Source organism: Rhipicephalus microplus, chromosome 1 (genome assembly GCF_043290135.1).
Source record: "Rhipicephalus microplus isolate Deutch F79 chromosome 1, USDA_Rmic, whole genome shotgun sequence".
Classification (NCBI taxonomy): domain Eukaryota; kingdom Metazoa; phylum Arthropoda; class Arachnida; order Ixodida; family Ixodidae; genus Rhipicephalus; species Rhipicephalus microplus.
Window position 1 is genome coordinate 160586984 of NC_134700.1, and position 12735 is coordinate 160599718.

General features: G+C 46.1%; 1 protein-coding gene across 1 annotated transcript; it reads left to right on the top strand.

Moving 5' to 3' along the window:
* Positions 1–3960: 3960 nt before the first annotated feature.
* Positions 3961–12289, top strand: LOC119185070 (uncharacterized). Its single transcript, XM_037434197.2, has 4 exons — positions 3961–4075; positions 8005–8072; positions 9828–9914; positions 10793–12289. Exons 1-4 carry the CDS (start codon positions 3972–3974, stop codon positions 10927–10929), a joined length of 396 nt encoding a protein of 131 aa, XP_037290094.2. The 5' UTR covers positions 3961–3971; the 3' UTR covers positions 10930–12289.
* The last annotated feature ends 446 nt before the right edge of the window (positions 12290–12735 follow it).

The following is a 12735-nucleotide window of genomic DNA, read 5'->3' on the forward strand; positions in this document are numbered from 1 at the left end:
CACAGAGAAGATGCTAGAATATTTGGCGTGCCTCACAGGCAGGCTCTGCAAAGGCAATGACGTCGAACGCAGGCCACGAGTGGCCGATGTGCAGACGCCGGAGGAGAGACCACTCCTGCCTGGAGAGATCCTGGCTACCGTTCAAGTAGATAACAGCACTCAGGAAGGGAATGGAGAACAGAACGAGTTGAGCTTTCAACAGAGACGGCTGCCTCTTAGGGGCGAAGCTCCTTACGCGGTGGGTCATGCGTCCACGATGTGGGTAGTAGTAGTAGGTAGCCACCTCTAGTTGACTCCTTCGAATTTCTGCTGGTTGGTAACACTTCTGTATGATGAATATATGATGAAAAGATGCGAGATGGCTGTACTTGGAGTGTTACTAGATGGACGGACGGACAGACACACATGAAAACGGATGGATGGACGGATGGACAGTCAGATGCACAAATGAACGGATGGACGCCCAGAGGGATGGACGGTCGCACGGCTGGACGCACGGACGGACGGACGCATGAACGCACAGGCGAACGCAGGAACGGATGCACGAATGGATGGATGGACTCACGGGTGGACGCACGGACGGGCGGATGGACGCGCGAACAGATCCACGAATGAACGCATGGACGGATGGGCCCCTCTCGCTCGCTGGATTTCATGCCGACTGGTTGTGCCCTCGAGATCTCCGGTGTCAGCGTAGCTCTGGCCGACTGGGCTCGCCCTACGTCATCTCCTGACGCCGATCTCAGACGACAGCGAAGCTCTGACCTACTGGACTTGCTCTACGCCATCTCCCGACGCCGACAAGAGCTCTCGCAAGTGTGCGCCGTCCTCGGACTCCTGTGACCGTGCTCCATCTTTCCTATCTCTCCTATCCCCTCGATATGTCCTCGCTCGCTGGATTAGCGCATCTCTCTTTCTCTCTCTCTCTACACCTTTATTCCTATCCTTTTAATCCCTCCTCACCCACATCCCTTGTGAGCTACTGTTGAGGTGTCACACCCTGATGCAGACCGTTACGGGGCTCACTTTTCTCTTCCTTCTTATAAAAATACCCCCCCCCCCACCCGGATGGACCCACGGATGATCGCACTTACAGAAGCACGGACGGACAGAAGCGCGCACAGACTGACGGACGCTTCACCCCACTTATCATTCTTCCGTGGATATTTTGTGATTTTTAGCTCCCTCCCGAGCGTTGTTTTTCGACGCCTGCTGCGCGTCATCGGGCGCACAGCCCTTCTAAGTGCTACCCGAGGCATGAGATCACCTGTACTTCGGTATCATGCTCGGGCCAACCAAAATCAGAAGACTGGCTTCTACCCGAAGCAGCAAGAACTTCACGATGCATCGCCGATGCTCCGCGATAAGCAGCCATGACCTTAGGCTGCAACACAACAAAGCTCGCCTTCTGGTGCGCGCGAAGAAGAGCACTCATTCATGGCCACGCCAACTTGAGTGAAATCTTAAGAGACGGAAGAATCCTTTCATTCCAGTTCCTTTTGAGAACATCGAACACCATCACCGTCGTCTCCACACACCTTGGATACGACATGGACGGAAACTGGCGTCCCCGGCTTCTGCTTAACCACTTCTCCTCGCCTCTCACAACAGCCGGATGCTGACACACAATCGGAGCCCGCGTCACAGGCCCCAGCCTCTCCTGCAGCAGAGCGAAAAGCGTGGCGGCACCATCTTTTTTCGCCCAGTTGGCAATGAGGCCAACTTCCTCGTTGCTCGCTGCAACCCGCGAAGTCATTGGGGCTTTCCTGTCCGCCTTCCCGGCCACCCGACATCCTATTCCTCACCGATCCGGCACCTCTCCTTCAGGTTGACCGCCTCTGCGAGATCCACGTGAGAAGGGAACTCCCCGTGGAGAACAGCTGCGTGGGCATCGTTTAAAGCGTCGACGCAACCGTCGAAACCGACGACATCGCTGTTAATCTCGTTTGTGCCGTCCCTGTCGTCTCCTGTGTCTGGTGAGGCAGGTACCTCACGATTACCTCTTAGGGGACCAGAGTTCCACCGGAGGTGTTTCTGTACAAATACTAAATGCCGGACCACCCTCGACAGCCGCGGCACCTTTTGTGCGCCTACTGCGGTCGCTTCAGCCATGCCATGGCGGCCTGCTCACGTGGCGAGTGCTGCCTCCGCTGCGGTAGAAGCCACGCCTAGGGAACTTGCCCACCACATCTTCACGCTGCCTCATCCGCAACGGAAACCCATAGATGAACGAGCCGTGCTACCCCTCCTGGCAGCTCCAGCGCAACGCCGTAGTAATTGATTCTCGCCTCGTCAGACGACCCCGTGACTCGCCGCCAAGCACTAGAGCGTGCCCGCATCGATGTTAACAACACCGACAAGTGGGGAGGGACAGCCGTCGTTCAGAGACCTTCCTTCCGCGATGCCCTCATCATTGGGGGCCAAACCACGTAGTACATCACCCCCCACCCTTCCACGAGTGCGCCTGCAGCCTCGTCAAGCTCAACCACGGCCTCATCCCCTCCTTCCACTTTGCCAGCTTTGTCGTCCGATCCGAAGGACGTGGTGATGACAGCCCTTGCCGCCGCAGTTTGTGCAGTGCTTGCAATGTTGCCGGCTGACCCACCGGTGCATGGATTAGGTGCTGTGGCCTTTGCTACATACGACGCCACCACACCGAGGATTTAGCCGGTTAGATTATGACCACATCGAGGCCATCAGGACTCTCACCCATCAGTTCAACTGAACTCCTTTGTTCTTTCGTGCCTCGGCTATGCGCCCAGGAGAGCACTCCGCACGTTCTCACCTTGAGGGCTTCTCTTATATCGGGCTCACCCAATGAGAGGGCGAGAAGAGGAGTGGCTGCAAGCTTGGCCCCCTCCCCTTTCGACTCCCCTATCGCACTTATTTCAGAACTCTGTGCACGCCTATAGCGGGATAGATATCTCCTACATAAAGCTAAGCAGGCGAAGATGTTCGAAGCTCGTTTGCTTAGATTTATGTGCACGTTAAAAAAAGCGCGTGGTGATCGAAGTTTTCTGAGCCTCCCCTACGGCGTCTCTCATGATCATATGGTTATTTCGTTAACTTAAACACTAACAACTACTTATTATGACTAATATAACTAATATTATGAAACTAATTTTTCTTCCATGGAAGATCACACATACTCTGCTTTTTGTGTACTGGGGTTAGCACCAAGTATTACATAAGTGCGCGTCCTATAACGGCCTCTCATGACAATTACCACATCCAGTAGAATCAGGGTGTAGCAATGTCGACAATTGCGGTCACCACATATATTATCTGAAGTGATATCGCACTGATATAAGTTATTATATTGCAAATTGGCCCCTTCTTTGATGAAAATATTTTGATATCTGGACGACGCCTGACACTCAAAATAGTAAGCGGGAATGTATTCCCTATTTACTCACACTCACAGTGTAATATGTTTAGACTAACCTTAAAAGACTAGAAGCACCATAAGCCCTATGTTGAAAAAAAAACCGTAATGTGGCTCTAAATTCATCTACTGTGTTATCTGTTCGTGTGCCTGTATTGGTATTGACAAAAGAATGATAATGGTATCTACTTTTCATTGGGCGCCGATGCAAACCCTGTCAGGTATGTGTGTGAGCTTATGTCCTAATAGGTGGAACGCTGCAAAATATTGAACAATACGTCGAAACAGAACTATATTGTCCAGTGTTGTGCAGTGCATTGCCAGTTAGCACGTCAGCCCTCGTACAGTATTATTCAACGAGATGCAAAGCTGGGTAATATATGGCATTCGCACCTTGTCTCTCTGGCATCATAGTTCTATTCATGTGTTTTCTGCTTGCATCGTTCTCGCTTAAGTCATCATGGAAAAATGTGCGCTACGGCATTTAACAAAGTGCCCCTCCCCTCAGTTTTATTGACTTCCACAGTTGCATCGTTTTGGTTTTCAGGTATTCGAGAATTTTCCTTTTGCTCTAGCCGTATTCGACATGGACCAGGATGGAGACCTTGATTGTGTCAGCACAATACGCACACAATTCGACAAAAGCGAACCGAGCGCCACCTACGTCTGGATGTTCAAAGGAAACAATCCGTAAGATCAGAAAATTTTTCACCACGTCATTGTAATATAGTTGCTCTGAGCGAAACGTAAGAAGGACCGACGACAAAGAGGGCTGAGCAAGTACCACGTAATTTTTACTGAATTCATTTGTTAAGGCACTGTTACGTTTATTAAATACAACAGACCTGCACAGGTAGTTATAAGTCAATAGCGATGTCGCGACTGTGAGGACCAGGGACTTTGTCTGCGTGCGTCCCTTACTCTCTTTACTAAGTATCCGTTTCTGCATGCTTCCAGCTTATCCGTCCCATTCCCCACGGCGAAGTAGCATACCAGTTTGTACAGGCTGGCCAACATACCACGGCCACTTCTCTCTCCATCTTGTCACTTCCTTCCTTTAGTTTCAGTTAAGACCACATTCAACACACATATGAAAAAACCAAAAAAAAAGCGAAGCGTGAACCACACGTTTTCTTCGTAAAGTTTTACATGAAATTAAAGAGACAAAAAATTAACGTAGCCTGCACTGGATGCTTAATGCTAAAAAGAGAGCGGGGCTGATGAGATTGGTAGTCATGGCCACAGTGCACGAATATTTTAGGTGAGCAAACGCCACGGAGCAAGCGCTTTGCTGGAAGGGACCGATTATGTTCTCGTTTGTGGCATGCCGATAGATGGCTTGCCGCACTGAGGACCATGTCGGGCTGCTGGCAAATTGCGCAAAGCACATCCAGCACGCGGGCGACGATTTCCATATCTGAGAAAACCGGGTTATCATGTGATATCAACCAGGGCGCCACGAAAGGGGGGTTGACAAGAGAGAAGGTTGACGGCGCGGCGAGGGTGTTGTGACGACAATAAGACAGACGATAAATAAGAGCCGCTACTTCTTTTCGTAACAGGACTTTCCTAAACTGAGAGGGAAAGAGGGAGCCGGGGCAAAGATTTTAGCGCCATCTCTCAGGCTCATTGCGAAGCAGAACATTATCGGGCAGCGGATAATCCCAGAGTTCGCTCACCTAAAGTATTCTTGCACCATGGTCATAGCTGATGCTGTTTTGCTCAGTTTTGGCAACTTTCTGTTTCTTTCTTCCTCTGCCTTTCTTTTTCTCTCTCCTCTCTTGTTTAGATGCACGTCTTTCCTGTTTTCTTTCGATTTCTTTCGTTCTTTTTTCTTCTGTCTCTCAGTCTGTCTGTTCTTTCTTTCTCTTTTTATTTCTTTCTTCCTACCATTTATCACTTCCTCTTTTTTTCAATTTCTGAATATATATCTATTTATTTCTCTTCGTTCTCTTTTTTCTTTCTTTCTCTTTCCCTCAGTTTTTGTTTCTTTCTTCACTCTAAGGGGAAAAACAATGATATATTACTCTTCTTGGTAATTTCTCCTCTGCCATGTATAAGACGACTTTAACACAGTTAACTTTCTTGTGAGTCCCACGACTCTCCGAGGAGAGTATAATGATCCCCAAGGATAGTTCGTGTATTGCTTTAAAAAATGGATGTTTTGCAAGCGATAATACCCAAAAAACTTCCTTAAAATGATTATTTCTTTGCTTCTATGTATTTGCCTCCTTTTTTATTATATGCCTTTCGGTCTCTCTATTTCTCTCGTTGTCTTTTCTTTTATGTCTTGCTTTACTCTCTCTGTTTTCTCCTTCACTTCCTACTCACCTGCGTTTTCATCTTTCACCTCATTGCTACACCATACTATACTATAGTATTCTATACTATATTATAGATGACTATGTGAACAACTGTCACAGTAATAACTGTAATGGTTGTTCTACTGTGTGTACATGTGAGTTCTTTTCGTGCGCCTTCCTCTGTGTTTGAGCAGCGCTCTGCAAGTGCCGAGCTGTGACAACTGTTAGTTCACACTCGTCTCGTATGTGTGATTTCTGTGAGCCCTTCAAGCTTCAGCAGCGCGCTGCAAGTTTCGAGCTGCTTGCCGTTCTTCGCGAGACATTACAAGTTGCTGCTATCTCATTCGTTGCTTCATCCTCGCTGGGAAACTGTGACCTTTCGTGTTTCGATCATATCTCCAGCAGCTGCCATGGCAGCGAAGTATTTATTTATTAGTATATTTATTAGTATACCCTCAAAATCCAGAGGGTGTTACAGAAGGGGTGGGCACAATGTTAACGCTGCAAAAGTGATAATGACAGCAGTGAAGGAAATACAACAAATCACGATAGTGAGAAAGACGAGCGCAGGAGTGGAACAAAAAAATAAATACAAGCGCAGGCATGGAACAGTAGCCTGCAGTTACACCATAAAGTGTTTTGAAAGCGCTGACTTGAACAGCCCTTGGTCCTTGGTGCAGCAATGGAGGGGGGAAGGCGGAGGGCGAAGATAACGGTTAGCGTTGTTAATAATCTATGTAATGTGAGAATGACCCAGTAGATCGTTTGTTATGTAAAAAAACAAGGCATTTGTAGGTATTAACCTGCTACAATTTAGTTCCTATAAATGTGTAGTTGAAAAGTTTCGAAGTAATAGAATAACAAGTGATTGTCATGCTTTTACACTTAGTTACGTTAAGATCCATAAACTACGTATTGCACCAATCAGGGACGGTATCACTACAGTGTCTTGAAATATACAGCATATTTCTAGACACTGTAACATTATGATCAGCTTGGAGAAGTAATTTGTCGTCTTCTTCAGTTATTCTGCTCTGCAGAACGCAGTTATCTGCAAACAGCTTTATGAATGTTTTAGTATTACTTGAATCATTCATTTAAACTAAAGAAACGTCATTTTGCTGACAAAGAAGGGGAATTATGTTGTGACTTATAGTTGGTGAAACACTTGTTTTTGAGGGCGCTGTTTTAAGCCCCTAAATTCGAAGTACTTTGGTTTATTATAGTTTTAGTCTTGATGCAAAGTTTACTATGCTCTAAACACGAGTAAGCGTTGAACTATATATTTTCGGATAAACTCACAAGCAGTGCAATACCAATAAACTGAGGAGGAATGAAGCATGGGTAGAATTAGGCAAATGAAACCTGGAGAGGGCCGAAGCATGCAGTGCTTTAAGAGGTATTGCTCGGTGGGGCAATAGTGGTGCCAAGCCGCTAACCGGGAATGTAGACAAGTGTGTTTTAGTCCCGCTAACGCCGTCGGAAAGCTGCGTCGAGCTGCAGCTTACTCTTCTTCTTTTCCTTCTCCTCCCTCTCTGCGTGCCCCGCTTCAGTTCCCAGCGGCCTGTGAAGAAGGGTGTTGTAGCTTCACTAATGTCAATGGCTATTTCTTTGGTTAGCTGTTGCTTTCTTAATTTTTGATGGACCGGTGGCGAGTAGTGGGACGTACCACATTTTTGAGGCACATATCCGCTAGTAACTGACACCAGAGTTATTCAACTATGCGAGTGGTGAAACTGCGTTCAAGAATCCGGACACGCAGTTTGCCCAATTGTTCGGGTGTTAGCTGACATTCGCGCCACCTGGAAGCGGCAAGACAAAGCACAAATAATGCGTTTAATTGTGGATGTCATATTTAATAGGTGGCACGACAATCTGCTCGTTTCTATAGTGCCCCGGCGGGCGCGCACATCAAGGCACCCTACTCATTCTCAATAAGGGGCCAATGGCGTGTCTGGATTTCGATACACGGAGCCTACGGGTAGTTTCGCAACTCATATAATCGAATAACGCTGCATGACACAGCGTGACGACATGAGACGCCGACGTCGCAAAGCCTCATCGCAAGAGTTTGTGACTTAACTCATGCGACGCGCACGTTGCAAAGTCTCTCTCAGAGGCAATGCTCTTCCTCAATACATAACGCAGCCCGCTCTCTCTCTCCGTTTATGACAGACTGTGATGACATTACATACCGTGACTACTGCTTCGCCCCCTAAACTCCAACTTTAATTTTAAAGAAAGTCTCACAATACTGACATACGTGCATAGAGATATGTGTACAGCTAACGTGTACCGTGTTTCCTCTTGTAACAGGAGGAATGTCACCTTCCACATAAAGCCAGGCCCGACTTTCGACACGAGCACCTACACGATGGATGACGGTTAGTGGGCACTGCTCTTACCTGCTTGTGACTCTGGTCAATTCTACCCGTCCCAAAATATAGTCTCAGTCCATATTTAGATTGATCGTGCAATAATCATCCCGATAGAACGCCGGAAGACGTTGTTGTGTGTGTGGTTGGCCTTCAAGTGAGCCTCCTCGCACGTGCGTCATCATAGTAACGTACACACGTGGAGTCTGTTCGCTGCCTCGGGCGCGCTCCGCCACGTGGCTCTGAGAAAGGCGCGACCCCGAGGTCACGCGCGGCTCTTGACCTTGGCATGCCACGTTACTCTTGCCGCGCGGGATACCATCGCCATGGAGTTTTCTACTATGCCCGTATTTGCCTAGTCTTCGTGATTGTGGCTTGAAACACGAAATATCTCCTTAACCGTTTCATATATACAGGGTGCCCGATCTAAAACAAGAAGTTTGTATTATATGCCCGAGATAAATCAAGCCACAGCTTTAAGATATATCGGAGCACTTTATGACGAAATTACCGAAGGCTTGTTGATGACTTGCATAGAAAAAGTCTTACTGTTCGCGTTCTGAATAATTGCTGAAATAGGCAAGATTACTCATGTAACTTCTAAAGAAACGAAGGCGGGCAAAATATTATATCTATACGATCCAACCATGACCTTAAGATTCAAGAATACTGGACTGCAACGAGCCTTTATGCTAATTCTGTTTTGTATTCATACTGTACAACAGTGAAATTCATTACCTTGTGACCAAGTGTGCTGTTCCAATGAATGCTTGTTTTTTTCCCATGCTGTAACCCCCTGCTTAGACGCATCTAAGCAAAGTAGCGTATCTTAATAAAGTATTAACGAATGAATAAACGAACGAATGAATGAATGAACGAATGAACTTCATTTAATGTCCCACAGCTTCCTACAGCCAAGGCGGGGGGAAGAGGGGATAAACCTCTGTTCCTTCCCACCTTCGTCGATGATGATGTTGATGGCGGTGCTTCAGGTGACCGCTTCAAGTCCTTGGACCCGGTTGGCAGCTTCGGCTTGCCGGATGGCTAAAGGCTGACGAATAAGGAATTACAAAGTTTTAGATGTGTTTCAAAACATCGGCTAGGACTACATATTTTCAACTTTCTATGCGTTATGATTTATTGTTGTTATCTTGCTCCCCGAAGACACTCAATAAGTATAACAAAATAGCACGGAACATGACCGTTTGCACACTGTAATTTCAGTGCTCCGTAACATTGAGCGCACAGGCGATATGTTTTTCCCTCGCGGTAGTTCGGGCAATGATAAGCAGACGTGGTGATTATTCTGACGTAGCGATAGCCTTACGCTCTCGCAAGCAACACGTTCGTCCTCACAACGCCACCGCCACTGTCCGCCTTTTAAGCTGCATCATACGTGGTCGAATACTATGGTCGTTTGTGAGACGCAGTCCTCCACCCTACCCACCCACTTCTCTGTTTGAACTACAAAAGCTCGGAGTAGATTTTGTTTTACATTCGGCGCATCGATTCTTTACGTGAGTGTGCTTGCGGGCTTCAGTTTTTCTTTGTGTAGTGTTGACATTGCATGTCATATACTTTTCACGTTTCCCTCCAGTCCTCCCGTTTCGTGTAACAAGCTTCTAAACTCGAGATAGTTGTTATCTTGATGATCACTCTATTGATATAGTCAGTAAGCAGTAAGCAGCAGTGACATCAGCAATGCCTTGAAGCCTAAGTGTGAGTTGTATATTGATTCATGCACTGCACGAATTTCCTTTACAGATTACGAGCATGAATACCACGCAAACTTCTATTTTTCTGACTACAAGAACTGCGTCATTTTCGGCATGCCTCATTTGGACACAGACGGTAAGGCGGCAGCAAAACAATCATATGAGCTGCTTGTATTGTTAATATTTGTTGGGCTTTAACGTACCAAAACCGCCTTATGAATATGAGAGTCATTGACCACGAAGCAATATCGTTTGCCACAACGCAGACGACCACATGGCAAGCTATATATACCTTGTAGAAAATTGCGTGTGGCGTGAACTGAGACGAATAAGGGTTGTGGGGCACATGCTTGTTGGTTTTGATTGTTCGATTGTATGCCACGTTACGGGTGGAACGGCGCTGAGCTCCAATAAAGGCTGCAGAGAGATCTTCCCTACATCATTTTGTGTCAAAATCTTGTTACTTCACGGCGAGCGACAGCGCCAGTGTTACATGACTCTCTTGCTGGTCACGTGCTAATATTAAAAAAATATTCAATTCAGAATGAAGAGCTCAACCAAACGCTCTAAGCTTCGCCAGCTTATTTGTGAATGCACAAGGAATAACCCACATAACTCAGATTATGATATATGGAAACTTGCATATCATGGCCCTTTACTCGTACGATGCTCTACCAATTGAGCTGTGGCAGAGAGCTCACCCGTCAACTTTGTAGTGTATTTACGTGCGTTTCATCTCTGGCAGTTTTGGCCAGATCCACTCGTAGACAAGGCAGCAATTACGCAACATTTTTTTTTTGCTAGAAGGTGTCACGTGGTACGCGATCTTAGCCCGAGGCTGCAGATGGCAGATTAACCCTCACATGTTACCTTAGCTCTACTCAGCCCAACTGTCTCCGTTTCATCTGTTCTACGTAAAAAAGAAATGAGCCCACCGAACAATTTCTCTTCCTTCTTAATTGCGTCTGGACTACAGTTTATTGTGCTTTATTTCCTTCTTTTTTCCTCTTATAGAATGCATGCTATGGGTTACAAAAAAGGTGAAAGACGATGTGCCGCAGATTTGCACGGACAAGTACAAGGAAAACTGCGGCATGCAAGTGATGGCGTACGACCAAGAAACCTGTGGCGAATACGCGGACTACGAATAGGACCGCCTAATGTCGCCCGAAGATGGTGAAGGTTTACTTACGTGTGTCTTATAAGTGCAGCACCTGGAATATAGAGCTCATGGGCACAACAACCAAATGTACCATAAAAAAGCACGTGTTCAGTGATTGTAGAGTGAAGGAAACTCGTGTTGGGAGAACTGCTACTGCCTGTACGTTATATATGTGCGGGGCAGGTATGTTCGTCGGTGGTCTAAAAAAAGGCACACATGGATTTTGGTCTTCAAAACTGCAGTGTTTTTCTTTATTCTCTTAGAAAGCCTGTACAGCAACTAATACACATTGGACGGAAACGCTAAATGAATTAGCCATCGCGTTAATTTAAGAAAAATTCTTCCGTACCCTTTATGTGCAATATACAAGTAAACGAGTGGAAATGACGAGAACCATCACCCGAATCAGAATGAGTTATTCACGTCTGCAAGCCATAAGACCAAAAGCAACAAAGTACAATGCAATGCAGTGACGTAGCTTCTAAGAAGTTTTTGTCTCAGTCGTGAAAGAGAAAAAAAATAATATCTACGAAGAGCCAAAAGAAGCCCTCAACTGATACAGATGAAAATCAACGACAAATGTCCCTAAGTGCACTATAGCTTTGCATCGCGTAACGCCATTTCCCTTTTTTTAACCACACGCGAGATAATTGGGACACCCTGTAATGATTAAACTGCTTTCACATGGTACACGATCTCATTGCAATAATTAAACAATTGTGAATAGCATCTCGCTTGATATGTATGCGTTCTAGAGTATACGTTCCGTAAGTGTGTATTGTATCGACTCAGAAGTGCGTGCAAAAGTTTCCCGTATATTTATTCGGATTCTGAAGACATCGTATCCTCGTATTCGACTAAATGTTACATAGGGAATACCAGAAATCTCGGCTGTGATGACTGTAGCAGCAGAGACCATATAGCACATAATACCTGAATGCCGTGTGCACTGCAGCGTGAGAGAATTACTTAACCGGCAAATAAAAATGGTATTGGCTCTGACACCCAACCCTTTCAAAACAGCGCAGGTTTTACAGTCGTTCAATTACACGTCAGAAGTCGGCCTAGTCATAAATTTTTAGTGATTTGATGTTTAATGCAGAAGAGCCTTCACTTACGTGACATCCCAGTCGCAAATATTTCTGTCAGGTTCACCTGCACATTTCACATTTGTCTGTATTGTGACTTTTTGTTATTATTTTTATCCCTCTCTTCAGGAATCTCCTTATCTTATTCCCCATTTTTATACATTGTGGCAAGGCATAGGTTATATAAACTACAAAAATTTTGTTTTGTTTTTTCAATAAATGATCTTCCTCAACCTTTCATTTGAGGACATCTCCAATTGAGTTTGGCTATTTTCACTGTCCAGAAAGGGGTAACATCACGATGCAACATTCCAGTCTTCCTGCTTTTCCATTGAGGGCGGATTGGAGAAAGATGTAGCCGAACATATTGCAAAGCGCTCCTAAGAAAAGTGGTTACTGCAAAAAGGCAGATAAAACTTATCGAAATGTCCACTTCAAGTGACGCTCCGTGTTCGACGGGTTTTCTCGACTGAGCGCAGTTTAGGTGCTTTTGTCACCCCGCTCATAATGCGAGAGTTCATTAAAAAGCCACAGCTTTGCCGCAAAGGCAAAGCAATGACCGCGATAGCAACACATTCGAAGGTCATGCGCAGAATGAAAAGCAGATCGAAACGTGACTTGCGTTTCTCACGCAGAGATGACGCACGAAACGTACTCACAGGTACAGATGCGCGCGAACAAGCGTCTCAATTGTTACTTCGCTGTGT

What these genes read in the sequence shown, in the direction of transcription:
- LOC119185070 (XM_037434197.2), top strand. Translation starts at nt 3,972, where the DNA reads ATGGACCAGGATGGAGACCTTGATTGTGTCAGCACAATACGCACACAA. An exon ending in CACCTACACGATGGATGACG is followed by an intron (nt 8,073 to 9,827) that starts GTTAGTGGGCAC and finishes TTTCCTTTACAG; the next exon opens with ATTACGAGCATGAATACCAC. An exon ending in GCCTCATTTGGACACAGACG is followed by an intron (nt 9,915 to 10,792) that starts GTAAGGCGGCAG and finishes TTCCTCTTATAG; the next exon opens with AATGCATGCTATGGGTTACA.